The sequence below is a fragment of the Meleagris gallopavo genome, chromosome 24 (genome assembly GCF_000146605.3).
Source record: "Meleagris gallopavo isolate NT-WF06-2002-E0010 breed Aviagen turkey brand Nicholas breeding stock chromosome 24, Turkey_5.1, whole genome shotgun sequence".
NCBI classification, from domain to species: domain Eukaryota; kingdom Metazoa; phylum Chordata; class Aves; order Galliformes; family Phasianidae; genus Meleagris; species Meleagris gallopavo.
Window position 1 is genome coordinate 2,868,641 of NC_015034.2, and position 14,356 is coordinate 2,882,996.

Here is a 14,356-nt window from a genome sequence, read left to right on the forward strand (position 1 = left end):
AAAAAAAAAGAGGCCACAAGGCTCTGAGCAGACACTCTTTTGGCATCTGCTCTGGTTTTGATCCAGTTTCTACTAAGAGGAAGAAGCTGCCATTTCTTATCAAAACAAGCTATGCTTTGGGGGAAGTGAAGCAAAGACATTTTCCAGACATAGCTTTCTCTGATGGTGAAGAGGACTATAATTCAGAGTTGCCCTAAAAATGCTGTTTTTTGTCACCAATACCTCTATTTGCTCCTGGATAGGTGTGCAGTGATCCCAAATCCACATCATGCCGTTCAAACGCTCCCAGTGATGTTCCCAGTTTGGGGCTAATGCCAGCGACCACCTTCTCTCAAAGGGCCAAATTTATTTAAAAAGTAGAAAAGCAAACAATCTGTGGGACATATCAGCTGCAGGTGGATGAGAAAAAGAGGGGTGACAGCAAAGAAACAAAAGCTTCCAACACCTGCCATACAACCTGCCCCAGTGCGTCCATCGCTTCCAGATGAGATCTGACATGCTATGATGGAAATAGCATTCATTCCCTTGTTTGGTTGGGTTTTGTGCTTGTTGTTCTTTTGACTTAATTCCCATTTACTCATCGTGCACTGAACGACTCGATCGCATCGGGTTTTGGATGGAAGCTCCCAGCGATGGCACTTGTCCTTTTGGAATCCAGACTCTCCCAGTGTTGGCCAGCTTAGCCCAAGTGCAACCCCAGGGCTGAAACATCCCAACCTCAAAGAGATCTCTCCCTTCCAGAGCCCCCACCCCAGCCTCTGCCCAGAGCAAGCCCCACTGTTGGCACCAAGAGCCATCTACACCCCCAAGCCTCCAACCTCTGGGCAATTCGGCCCTTCTTCCTCACCTTTGCTGCCCTGGGCACCAAAGCAATAATGGATTTTCCATTCCTCTAGATGTTGAGAAGTTGTGTTTATTCTCCCCTCCATGCTCTTCTTTTTTTTCTTCTTCTTCCTCTTTTTTTTTTTTAAATAGTTCTGATTTTTTATTATTATAACTGATTTGTACCATATTTGTCTCTGCTGCACACATCAATTTGGGCTGATTTCAATCTCAAGTGAGTATCGCCTTCTAAATATTAAAGCTCTTTTAATATTTGATACTCGTACCCCCCCATGGGGCTTTTGTTGTTATTTTTTTTTTCATGTATTTTACTTTTCTCTCTGCTCCAATAGAAGGGTTTATGTAGAGCCTTCACAGGTTCCCATGTAAGATACTGCCAATGCTACACCACTCTTTGTGTTGTAGAAGTAATAAAAAAAGAAAAAAATCTGATTTCTGGAAAAGCAAAAGGTTATGGAGGGAAACAATAATGATAACAACAACAACAAAAAAATGTTTTAATGCTGTAAAGAGGGCTGGGTTTGCCAGCACTGCTTCCTGGAGCCTGGTTCCAGCAGCCCCCAGCGTCTCTGCTTCTAACCCAGCAATTGCTTCTCCTTCATTAATTCTCTGCACCCGGGAAGGCTGCAGCAAGGTGGAGCAGCCGAACTCCCACCTGACCACAGGAAGAGGATGGACCCCAGGGATTAGGGGGGAGAGCAATCCCAGACCCCATGTAGTGCAGCACGAGGAGCTCCCGACACCACGGAGCTGCGTCGCCCGAAGAGCGGAACCTCTCTTTGTGCTGGAGGAGAAGGTGCCACGGTTAGAGAGGAGAACCCAGCAGGTTGCCTTTTACTGATTGCTTTGCAGTGAGCCACAAAAACGCCTCCCTAAAAAAAAATAATATATATATATATATATATACATACACACATAAAATAATGCCAAGCTATGCCAACAAATTGGGCGTTACTGGGCGCCACCTCTCCAAAATGGACAGGCGGCTTTCTTGGTCTTTATTTTCCCCCCCTCCACCCTTTGGATTGCATCTCCGACTCAGGTGGCTCCAGGGGGAGTGCATGGGATTAATCAGGGAGAAGTTACTGTGGGGTTAGAAACAGGGTGTGCTCCCCAAACCTTGGTCAGCCTTTGGGTGTCGACCGCTGCACGGGGCTTCAGAGGATGTGCTTGGCCCCACATTTGCTTTTACATCCCCCCGGTCCAGGCTGAGCCATGCTTCTCTGCATGGAGCCTGGCCAATTTTTAATGCAGGAACCTCTCTGTTAGCCAAGAACCTTAATAACAAACTTCTTTCCTGCAGCCAACATGACACTGTTCGATGCTTCAGTTCCAGTAGCACCAAACACCACTAACGTGTCTCTGGTAAGCGGGGTTGTGTGCTCCCATGGGGGGAGGTGTGCCATGGCTGCACTGAGGGATGAGGTTGAGGTTTGGGGAAACGCTTTGCAACGATTTGGGCTCACGGTTTGATTCGGCAGCACCAAATCCCCACCTTTTAGCACAAATTAATGGCATCTCTGGGGTCTTCCCATGGTTATGGGGTTGGAGCAGCTCCCATTGGAAATGCCCTTCCTTGTACACTACCATTGCTTAACACTAATTTTGACTCTTCTTTTTTTTGGGGGGGGGTTCTCCCCAGTACAATGCTATTAACCTCACAGCTCTGGATTGGACTCAACTGAGTAAGAAGGAATGTCTCAAGTACGGTGGCAGCTTAGTGGGGAAATCCTGTAAATTCGTGCCCGACCTGGCCCTCATGTCCTTCATCCTCTTCTTTGGGACCTACTCCATGACGCTCACCTTGAAGAAGTTCAAATTCAGCCGCTACTTCCCCACCAAGGTAAGAACAGCACCGACGTCTGCAGGATTTTGCCCCAATCTTTCCCAAAGGTGGGAAAAATGGGAGCTGCTGGTCTTCTTGCTGGGTGAGAAAATGAATCTGTGTTTCTCTTTTACAAGAAAAGGAGATGTTGGTATCATAAGGATAATCCTCTCCGAGCTTCCAGATGCTGCTTGGGCTCTTGTGTGCTGGATATCCCAATGCCATGAGATGCAAAAGGGGGAAAAATGCTTTTGGTGAATTATGCCCATCCGTGTGCAGAGCTGGAACGCCAAGGGGAAGCATCAGACACAGGAGCAAATTCCTCCATCCCATTAATTGCCTTTTCTGCCCCCATTTCCCACCTGCCTCCAGGTCAGGGCCTTCATTGCTGACTTTTCCAATGTCTTCTCCATCCTGCTGTTTTGTGGTGTGGATGCCTGTTTTGGCCTGGATACCCCGAAGCTGCACATCCCCAGTATCATCAAGGTTTGGCTGCACCGCTGTGGTCTGTGCCTCTCCACCGCTCTCCCTTCAGCTTCTCGGTGCTATTGGGGGGACATGGTGGTCCCCTTCTTCTTTTTGGGGCAAAAAACGCGGAGTCTGAGTGCCTTCTGAAACACTGCTTGGCGTTTCTGGAGGAATATTCTAATTCTGTGACTTTTCTTCCTTCTTTTTCTTTCCTGTCCCCTCTCTCTGTTCTTCCCACCTCTCACTCCGGCAGCTCCGTAAGCTCATTAGCGATTTCTCTATCTTTATGTCCATACTAATGTTTGTGGGGCTGGATGTGCTTTTCGGACTGAACACCCCAAAGCTCCAAGTGCCTACTGACTTTAAGGTAAAAAGCAATTAATCCCTTTCTGGAAGTGTTGCTGAAAACATCTCTTCCCCATCAGTGGTGTGGGAAAGCTGTGCGAGGGCAGCTCGGTCCAGATGAGCATCTGGGGAGTATTTGGGGCTGCAACACGTGGCTATAGGGGTGGTGAACATGGGATAAAGTGATGCTCACAAGGAATGGGGTGTGAGGTGATGTGGGGCTTGCCAAAATTTCCAAGCTTAGGATTCTTCTCGGCATTGGCATGTAAACTGCTCTCTCCCTCCAGCCCACGCGTGTGGACCGAGGGTGGTTTGTCTTTCCCTTTGGGAAGAACCCATGGTGGGTGTACCTGGCCAGCGCGCTGCCTGCCCTGCTCGTCACCATCCTCATCTTCATGGACCAGCAGATCACAGCCGTCATCGTCAACAGGAAGGAGCACAAGCTGCGGGTGAGTCGGGATGCACCCTCACATGGGATCGTAGAATCATGGAATTTGAGTTGCAAGGGACCCCTTAAGGATCATCTGGTCCATCTCTCCTGCAATGAACAGATCCCAGCTCAGAGCCCTGTCATAGAGCAATAGAATGTCTTTGGTTGGAAGGAACCTCAAAGATCATTTGGCTCCGACCGGCCTGCCTAGTGCAAGGTTCCCAACCACTAAATCAAGCACCAGATCAGGCTGCCCACAGCCCCGTACAACATGGAATGGATCATCACCACTCTGGGCAGCAGTGCCATGGCCTCAATGTCCTCTCGGTGAAAAATTTCCCCCTGACATCTAATCTAAATCTCCCCTCTTGCACTTGGCCGTACTGAACCTCATTAAGTTCCCATGGGCCAACTTCTCAAGCCTGACCAGGTCCACCAGGATGCCATTCCTCCCTTTTATTGTGTCAGCTGCACCCACTCAGGTTGGTGTCATCTCCAAACCTGCTGAGGGTGCACTCAATCCTACTGTCAGTGTCACTGATAAAGATGTGAAAGAGCTCCAGTCCAAAGAAGGGTGCTCAATCCAGGGGTAATGCAGGGCACTTCATGGGTTGTGAAGTGTTGCCAGGGGAAATCTCTGTCTTGCTGGGCCCTGTGGTGTACAGAGGGACCTCCCCACTCCCCCCTATGACTCCCTGCACTGTGTTGCAGAAAGCAGCAGGCTACCACCTGGACCTCTTCTGGGTGGGCATCCTCATGGCAGTGTGCTCCTTCATGGGGCTGCCCTGGTACGTGGCAGCCACCGTCATCTCCATCGCCCACATCGACAGCTTGAAGATGGAGACAGAGACCAGCGCTCCGGGGGAGCAGCCCCAGTTCCTGGGGGTCAGGTGAGGGGGGCTCAGCCGTGCTCTGCCCCAGTGTTATGGGAACCCATCAGCACAGCCTCACCCCCCTCTTTCCCCACCCCAGGGAGCAGAGGGTGACGGGCATCATCGTCTTCGTGCTCACAGGGATTTCTGTCTTCCTGGCCCCGATTCTGAAGGTAAAACATCCCCCACTGCCTCATCCCTGCTCTGCAGGTGGTTGGGGTGGATTTTTTTCCCCCCCTTCATCCCCCAGCATTTGTCCCCCTCCCCAGGAGTGAGATGCTGCCTTCCTTGGGGTAAGGGCGGTGTTTTTCCATGTCCCCAGTACATCCCCATGCCGGTGCTGTACGGCGTCTTTCTGTACATGGGCGTCGCGTCGCTGAACGGCATCCAGGTGAGCACTCCTCCTCTCCTGCCACAAAAGGGCCCCGCACTCGAGCAGAAATCAGAGAATCGCAGAATCATCATGGTTGGAAGATCCCCAACCCAGCATCCCCACTGACCACATCCCTCACTGCCACATCTCCATGGTTCCAGAACACCTCCAGGGATGGTGACCCCACCACCCCCCTGGGCAGCTGTGTCAGTTTTTTGGAGAGGAAATTTGTCCTCGTATCCAACCTGAACTTCGCCTGGCACAACTTAAGGCCATCACTTCTCTTTCTAATGCTGTTACTTGGGAGCAGAGTCCAACTCCTTCCTCTCTACACCTCCTCAAAGATGAGGATTTTGGACCCCAGAACTTTGTCCATCCCCAGCATTTCCAGCCACGTGGAGCAGCAAATATCCAAACCCCTCTGTGAAACATCACAGAGTCCCAGCTGCCCCACTTGTGGCACAAGAAAAGGGCAACTGGGAGCCTGCATGGCGGGCAGTGGGGCTGATGGCTCACATCAGCCTTCATCCCACACCAGTTCTGGGACCGCTGCAAGCTCTTCCTCATGCCAGCCAAGCACCAGCCCGACTACGTCTTCCTACGGCACGTTCCGCTGCGCCGCATCCACCTCTTCACACTGGTACAGATCATCTGCCTGGCCGTGCTCTGGATCCTCAAATCCACCGTGGCTGCCATCATATTCCCTGTCATGGTAAGGCTCAGCACTGCAGCATTTCCCAGGCGGTTTTTGCTCGTGTTCTATTGCAAAAAAAACCCACACTGACTTTCTGATTTCCCATATGCATCGCCCTTATTGCAGCCTTGCCTGCAAGATGTTGGGGTTGAAGCAAATCTCGGCAAGTGGTGGCCCCCAGTCCTCACTCTCCCATCCCTCCCTCTCAGATTTTAGCCCTGATCCTGGTGCGACGACTGCTGGACTTTGTCTTCTCCCAGCATGATCTGGCCTGGATTGACAACATCATCCCTGAGAAGGAGAAGAAGAAGGAAGATGACAAGAAGAAGAAGAAAAAGGGCAACAAAGGGGACAGCAGCAGTGACGAGGAGGTGTGCAGCTGAGGAGGTGTGGGGGAAGGTTGGGGCAGCACAGACACCATGGGGAGGGGAAGGGTTCCACTGAATCCCCCAGGGCTGGGGAGGTTTTTGGGTTTAAAAGCACAGATGAGTGCAATTTGGCCACATCTCGTTCCAAAAGCATGTTGGCACACTGTTAGGCTCAGCTGGGACAGAGGGGAGTGGGTTTCTAGGGGGTCTCCTTTCTCAGCTGGGAGTGTTTCACCTCCGTGTCCTTCCCAGGAAAGAGGTCCCCCACCTGGAGCTCTGCGTTCTGACTCCTCCCCGAATGGTTCTGACATGGATCGCAGGTGAGCAGCACCCACAGCTCCAACACTCAGCCTCATATTGCCCCATCCTGAGAGGTTCCCCCATCCACAGCATGAAACATTTCCAGGTCCAGCAGTCAATGTTTCCCACTGAGCATCACTTTTGCCACTACCTTGAGCCAGTTCCCATCAGTCTTTGGGCAATTTTGAAATGCCGAAGTATATTTTCACAGCATCCTTTATGACTTTTCAACTATTTTTTCCCAGTAGTAGCAACAGCTGGAGCCCTTCCGTGGGGGAGTTCTGGCCTATTTGGGGAGCAGGTGGGCACTGTGCTCACCTCCACATCCCCCTCCTCCTCCTCTGCAGCATTACACTCCACCTGAAGATTTCATGCCCATCATCTCCTGCATTTAATTACTCCCGAAGCCCCATCTGTGCTGTGCCCCAGGTGAAGATAGAGATGGAGTCAGACTATGAGGACACGGACACCGAAAAGGCACCGCGGGACATGGGCAGTGAGACCACGCTATAGTTCCCTGCAGTGCTTCCTCTAATTTATATATATATATAGATATTTATATATTCATATATATATATAAAGCAAATTGGACATATTTTTCTACATGAGACTGAGGAGAGCGTTGGCCCCCGAGGCTGCTGCTCCTGTAGTTCTTAGCGCTGTCACATTTCCTCCCTTTCTGTTGGGCGAAGGCACCGGCGCTGATGGCAAAACGGGGCTCAAAATGTGGAAATGAGCATTTTTGGCCTCTGCACCACTGCTGGGCTGGAGAAACCGAAGGCAGCTGGGGGTGGTGCTGGGGAATGTCCCAGCCATCCCATCAGGGTCCTTCTGCTGTAGCGGGAGGGGTTCTCCTGCCCAGGGGGGCTCAGCACGGAGGCATAGCAGGGGATGAGGATGTGTTGGAGACTGAGGACGGGCAGGAGGAGGGAAAGCTCAGGAGCTGGAGCGCCTGAGGTGGGTGTGCGCATGGGGGCAGCAGTAAGGAACAGAGCTTGATCACTGCTGCAGAGAACTGGGAATGGTTTCCATAAGGAATTGGGCAGCAGAGCTGAGCCACGGCCATGCCTGACCCCATGTCACTGCCCCCAGCAAAGCGCAGGTTTCCCAGGGCCAAAGTAGGACCTGCAGTGCTGGGTCCCAAAATCCCAGCCAGTAATGGGGCAGGAGCCCTATTGCTGCACTCTGCCAGGACCTGACGTGCCAGGCCCTTCCTGCACCTTCTCCTCCCCCCAAACGCACCAAGGAGCCTCCCAGCTCCTGGACAAGGGAGTCTGCACCTCCTCGAGCTCCTCCACCCCCATTACACACACACGGTTTAACAGCAAACATCACCCACGTAACCCCAGGATGGGGCTTTTTCTGGCTCTATGTTAAGGCTGCAAAAAGCCCTCTGTCTTCCCCCAGGCAGAAACAGCCTACCTGGTATTTATAGGAGCTCTGTGCTCGTGCCAGCCAGCAGTTCCTGGGACACTGACTAAATATTGCACCTGGTCTGAACCTCCACGTGGGACAGCCCAGTTCTTTGTAAATAGTCAAGTCAAACAGAAGGACTTGAATGCAGTTTTGTGTTTATAGCAGTGTTTTTCTGGTTCAAGAACACCTGTGGAACCGTGGTGAGCTTAATAAGACAGCATTACTCCAGTCACCACTTTAGCTTGACGTTAACATTACGAGCTATTTCAGCTTGGGTGCACTGTGTCTGTTTTTTAGTATTTTGTACCAATCTCATGTGTGGTAGCTGAAGCATGGCACAGGTAGGTTTCTGCTTGTAATCACTCCACCATGGTTAATTTGCTTTATCCACTATGCCAGCTCTACTACACAGCAGCCCTGGAAAGGCTTCATGGACTCTGGGGGCTGGTCCATAGGGCACAGTTGAAGCCTCAGCTCAGATCCTTCTAGAACACAGCTTGTTTTGATTTATCCATTTTGCAAGTCTCACACACGGTTTATACTTTTTGTATATGAAATACTGGAGCATCACAGATTTGCCAGCCCCGTTACAGTACTACTTTTAGCCATTTTGTATTTACCAGTGATACAATCCAATAAATCTCACTTAAATTAGTCTCAGCTCTCACTGTGTTTCTGGTGCAGCCTCAGCCATTTTGAACTTCAGCTTCCCTTTCCAGGTGCTCCCTGGTTAACATTTGTATAAGCATCTTCCCCTCCAGGGAAGAGCAATTAAAGGTGACTTTGCAGGTGACTGCAGCTCCTGTATGGCAAAAGACCTTCAGCTCAGCAGCAAAGCTTGCCTGCACCCAGAAAGGTGGGATCAATCTTCCCAGGGATACGTGACCACAGGTAAAGGTAACTTTAAAGAGAAAATAATTAGGACTTTGTTTGCTCTTCTACTATCAGCTGTGGCTGTCTCAATTCAGAGCCATGGTGCAGTTGCATTTTGGTCAAACTCATAGAGAAAGGTTGAGCCATCCCTACTCTGAGAGCACAGGGAGCTCATAGTATAAGTGTGGTAACTTATCAGGGAAGTACAGAACTTGCTGAGCAGTAATTCTAGGAATCAAGCAGCATTCCCCCACCCTACTTTATTCAGAGTCTGCCCCACTCAGTCCTTCCTCCTTTCATGCTATGTCCAGGAAGCTCCCCATGTACCCAATATAGACACCAACAGCCTTCCATTGTTCTTTGGTTGAAGAAAAAGTTTTAAAAAGTCATCATACAAACAAGAAAAAAAACAAACAAAAAAGCTTAGCTGCACACTATGAACATGGTACATCAGATCTACCACTGCCCAGAGCCCCATCCGGGCTGAGAACATGGCTTTTTCCAGTTGCTGCTTCTACAGAAGAGCTCAACTCCAATTGAACACCCATCACAGAGTTAAACACTTCCGAGCAAAGTCTGAGCTGACTGAGCATTTGTGAGAACAAAACCACAAAGGCCATTCGTTTTGCACTGTGGAGCACACTCCACTCCACTCCCCCCAGGACTGCTAACACTGCAGCAAGCTCTGCACACCCAGAGGGTCTCCACTGCTGCTCAGTCCCTGCAAGAGCAACAGCCTGCAAGGCTGGCTCCGTTAGAGAAGTGCTGGTTTAAAAAGCAGCTGTAGGCCAGGAGTGTAGATGCATATGCCTTATTACAGCTAATATGCATATGCTTCAGCTTCAAATAAATATCTATGACCTCAGAATAGTAAATACCACCTCTGTACAATAAATAAAGTATTGCATTTTCTATCGGCCTGTCTAGGAGTCATCTTGGAATGTTGTTTTCAGAGCTAAAAAGAGTCCTGTGTTAAGCAGTTAAGGCTTCCAGTGCTTTGGGTTTCAACAGCTTTTTGGCAGCAATGATGGTGTTCTTCATCAGCATGGCAACTGTCATGGGCCCAACTCCCCCAGGGACAGGAGTGATGTAACTGGCTTTCTTCTTCACCCCTGCAGGAAGGACAGAGAGAGCTCACCATGCAAGTCAAGGGCAGCAGGGTTTATCAAGCCAGCTGGTCAGCATGAAACTGTAACCAACCTAATAGTGTTGAATTCCTTCATGACTATTAGTTAAAAAATACATACATATTGGTCTTTTAATTTAGATGTTTGCCCCCTTTGGCCAGGGCAGCACACAGCACATCATATTCTGACATCCCCAAACTCACATCAGAGCCTAAGCTGGGTAAAAAAAAGCAAGGTCTAATTAACCAGATTTATACAACACACACTGAGTATGAGACCAGATTCAGGCCTGATGCATGTTTTTGAGAAAGGGTCCAATGAAGTAACAGTGAGTGTTTGCCCTCTTTCTTGCAGGAGAAGGTTCCAGTACTTTTTGCTGGGCACAAGGACATGTGGGGCCTGCACTGTTGCAGCTAAATGGTGAGCAAGGCCAGGAGACAGCAAGCCAAAAGGGAAGCTCTACATGCTTTTGGTTTGCTTGGGGGGGCAGAGTTTAAAAGCAGGAGTGTGGGCTATAAACTGGAGTAGAGGCAAAGCACCCCAGCTGCCTTAGATTCAGAGTCAGTGTCCTCTATATGTTCCCATAGAATATTAGAGCAAAGTTGCTCCCTTATCCTCTTATAAAACTGAATGCAAAAGAAAGAACTTCAGGATTGATATGCATCTGTTCCACTGCACAAATCAGGACTTTCTCCCCACTTCTCAGCTAGATGTTTAATACTCAAAAGTATGAGATGCCAGAGCCTTTTTTTTTTTTAATATACCTTCAAAATCCACATCCCCAACCAGCCTTGATTTGGCAGTGATAGGATCCTGCACTCTAGTTATCCCCACATCGATAACTGCAGCTCCTTCTTTGATCATGTCAGCTGTGATCAGATTAGGAATACCTGCAAGAGAACAGACCCATAAGCTCACAGTGGTGCTAAGCAGCTCCCTGTCTCCCATCACCCCCATCTTCTCACTGCACAGCCCAGTTCGTTTTGACCCACCTGGGCTTTTTTTCCTGCCTCACCAATGCATTTGTCAGAGACATGTTCCAGAACTACTCCTTGAGATGTTCAGCTCACCCAGAAATCAGGGGTTTGACTGATTTATTTATAACCTCAGAATAGAAGGAACTGGAATCCACCTCGAGAAAGAGGTCTGGCAAAGAAGCTGCAGCCAAAGAGCTCTCCAATTTGAAATTTTAACATCTATGGTTACACAGTGCTGCCTTCACCACTGACACTGCTTCTAATCCTACCCATACCTTACATCTCCTTACGCCCGATTTCTAACCCACATTTCTCTCTCACCAAGCTTCTGTTGCCAGGCATGGACACCCCAAGTCAATTCTTCCGCTAATGAGCCATCCCCACACCAAGGGCACTGCCCAGAGAAGAGCACATGTACGTGTGGGACCTCTTGTGCTCTGAAGAGGGTACTGCAAATGTGCTCCAGCATTCTCAACATCTCCTGTAAGTAGATGCTGTCTCAGTATTTTTCTCTCCCCATAAGCACGGAATGTCTGTACAAATAACAGAGGCTGTATAACAGGCTCTGTTAGCTGTTCTCTAGGTCTGATCAGGTGCTTGCTAGCACACCAAGTCCTCCTGCCAGGTGTCATTTTGCATTTCCAAGAGCTACAAATAGCTCTATTAAGTCTGCCCTAGGCTTTATCGCAGGATTAACTGCCTGTTTTAAACAGCCCATCCTTGCCTGCAGCAGTTATAAGGGTGTCAGATTCTCCTACATTGCCAGAGCTGCTTCAGGCAGGGAGGCCTTGGGACACAGACCAACAGGACTAAGGAGAAATTCCCATCAGAAACACCACACAAGCTGCACTGCCTCTGTGCACATCACCTGCACTGGCAGTTCAGTCTTACCTGCTGCTGCTACCACGATGTCAGCACGGATCGTGTGTTGTTTCAGCTGCTCCTTGGGAGTATAACGGTGTGATATTGTGACTGTGGCATCACCTGCAAGTGGAGTTACACGAAGCATTTTACTCACATGTATGGCAACTTCTCTAACCCTCCACCTTCAAACCACCTGGGAAAGTATCAGAAATACAAGAGCTTGATGACAAACCACTAGGAGCTGCCTACAAAGTCAGCACCCTCCTGTGGACCTTTTCACTTCAGCTGGAATGGGACGTCAGACTGAAATCTCAGCTCCAAAGAGGGTTTTAGCAGCACAGAACCCAGATCTGGTAAAGAAGGACTAACTGAAGAAGGCTCTGAAGTGATTCCCTGTGTGCAGAGTTAACTCCCCAGCCTCCACCACAGCATATGAGGTATGTTACAGCCCCCAGAGCAGGCCTGGAGCTGGTTTAAGAGCCTGGCAAGGATTGTGGGACAGGTAGTGGGCTTCCTCCCACAGCTGCCTGGTACACAGGCTCTGAGACCAACAAGCTCCTACCTCCTGGGCGCTCGTGCCTGCCATCTGTGTGCAGCAACATGGCAATGGGCATCCCCACATTCTTCGACCGGCCAGCCACCACCACATTCTTACCCAATGTTGGGATGCCTGAAGTAGACAAAACAGAGTTTTAAGACAAATACAAGCTGGAGCTGGACCAAACAGCAGCCAAATATTGCAGCAGCTTACCTGTTCTCTTTATGATCTCCCACACCCCCCACGGGGTGGCTGGCAGCATGGAGTACTGGTCCAGGCACATGCGCCCCACGTTTATCACATGAAAGCCATCAACATCTTTGTCTGGAGTCACAGCATTGCAAATCTTCCGCTCATCAATGTGTTCTGGAAAAGAGAAGAGAAAAAAAAAAAAGCAAAGGATCAGCCAAAAATCCTGACCCACTGCACCAGTCCCTCAGAATCATCACAGTTTGGGGGCCTGAAGCTATTCCAAGCTTCCAGCAAGCTCAAAGCTCACAGCTCCCAGCAGAAGGGGACTGGGACCACTTGGGGACTACACTGCTGCTAATGGAGCATGGATATTTTTAGACAACTGCAGCTTTACAGCCAAGTTTAAGCTCCTGGTGCATGAAGCTGATACCACAAACAAAGATTAGATTTCCACTGCCCCCAGCAACTTACAGGCAGCTGTATGATGGAGCAGAGTTATCTTTAAGCTTGCCTCGTGGCACAGTGCCATTTGTCACGTCACAGGAGGACTCCCGAGCTACAACTCCTGGCACATAAACTCGTAACAGTTTAATGCAAAAAATGAAGCAGATTGAGACCTAGCTACTCACCAGGTAAAGGAAGCTGCACTAACAGGCCATCCACGTTGGCATCGTTATTTAGTTTGCTGATCAAATCCAGTAGCTCCTCCTCAGTAATTGAAGCTGGCTTGAGGATTGTTTCACTGCTGATTCCTGTGCAAAGTGCTGCATTAGAGAGTGGCACGTACACAAGTGGGACAGCAGCTTCCCTAATCCATGCTAATTCGAGCTGCCTGGTTTAAATTCTACACAAAATCTGATACAGGCACATCAAGAATCCTATGCTTCATACAACAGTGGCCGCCTTCCAGGCTGCAGACCTTCACACGTCTTGCAAGTCATGATTTAAGACCATTTGTCTGTCTGTGCAGCCATCCCTGGGAAAGACTAGTTGAAAGCAGACATCCTCCAAAAGTGTGGAGGGCTTGGAGGAACCACACAGAAACATGTTATGATGCAAATGCAATTGCAGCTCCTGTGGACCTTTTCACTTCAGCTGGAAAGGGATGTCAGACCGAAATCTCAGCTCTAAAGGTTTCAGCAGCATAGAACCCAGCATGGAATTAAACCACTGTGTGCCCCGGACCTTTCTCAACACATTTTCTCCAGCAGTACACTTGGGAAACCAAGTAGGATCTCAGCTTGCAAGACTGAAAGTGTCACAGCACAACATGACTGCGCTGAATGATGAACGCATCTTGAACAGTCGATTAAAAGAAGGCAAACCAAAGCCCTGCTGGTGCTTTACATAAGCCCACCAAGGCCACAAATCCAAGCTGCAGAGCCTGACGTTGCCCTGGAGGATTCAAGCAGCATAATGCACGTGTGAGCTGTGCCTATGAACTGCATTGCAGCGCTACTAGGAAGGCAGCCAACGCAGACAGAGCAAACTCTGCACTAAGCCCATCCAGCTGAGACAAACAGCTGTTGGCTGGATGCATCCTAAACGTTCCCCCAGTATCCAGCAGAAGACTCCCAGCAAAAGCCAACAAGCAGCAGTTTGTTTGAGTTTTTCTGCTCCAGTTTTTCAGAGCAGAGCACAAGACTTACCCACATCAGCAGCCGCTTTGGTTTTGTTCAGCACATAGGAGTGACTTGCAGGATTTTCACCAACCAGAACCACACTGAGGTGAGGTCTCTTGTTCCCAGCTGCTACCCACTGTTCAACTTCATGCCGGGCTTCTTGTCTGATCTGCCGGGCCAGCTTCCTTCCAGAAATCACAACAGCATCATCTCTGCAGTATGAGAAGTA

At 49.5% G+C, this 14,356-nt stretch overlaps 2 protein-coding genes across 2 annotated transcripts in view; one reads left to right on the forward strand and one right to left on the reverse strand.

Annotated features, from left to right (window-relative positions):
• Positions 1–8,755, forward strand: part of SLC4A5 (solute carrier family 4 member 5) — a 28,141-nt gene extending 19,386 nt beyond the window's left edge. Inside the window, exons 17-27 of the mRNA XM_031556758.1 lie at positions 2,147–2,208; positions 2,486–2,686; positions 3,041–3,154; positions 3,769–3,930; positions 4,623–4,801; positions 4,884–4,956; positions 5,106–5,174; positions 5,695–5,868; positions 6,060–6,221; positions 6,471–6,538; positions 6,866–8,755. Coding sequence (XP_031412618.1) covers positions 2,147–2,208; positions 2,486–2,686; positions 3,041–3,154; positions 3,769–3,930; positions 4,623–4,801; positions 4,884–4,956; positions 5,106–5,174; positions 5,695–5,868; positions 6,060–6,221; positions 6,471–6,538; positions 6,866–7,031 — 1,430 coding nt within the window. The 3' untranslated portion in view covers positions 7,032–8,755. The remainder of the gene's footprint in view (positions 1–2,146; positions 2,209–2,485; positions 2,687–3,040; positions 3,155–3,768; positions 3,931–4,622; positions 4,802–4,883; positions 4,957–5,105; positions 5,175–5,694; positions 5,869–6,059; positions 6,222–6,470; positions 6,539–6,865) is intronic.
• Positions 8,756–8,891: 136 nt separating this feature from the next.
• On the reverse strand, positions 8,892–14,356 carry MTHFD2 (methylenetetrahydrofolate dehydrogenase (NADP+ dependent) 2, methenyltetrahydrofolate cyclohydrolase; the record flags this gene model as incomplete). Its single annotated transcript, XM_003206271.3, has 7 exons — positions 8,892–9,919; positions 10,699–10,824; positions 11,803–11,895; positions 12,338–12,445; positions 12,527–12,679; positions 13,135–13,257; positions 14,155–14,356. Coding segments are annotated over 7 exons (945 nt in total), but the record flags the coding sequence as incomplete, so codon positions are not given.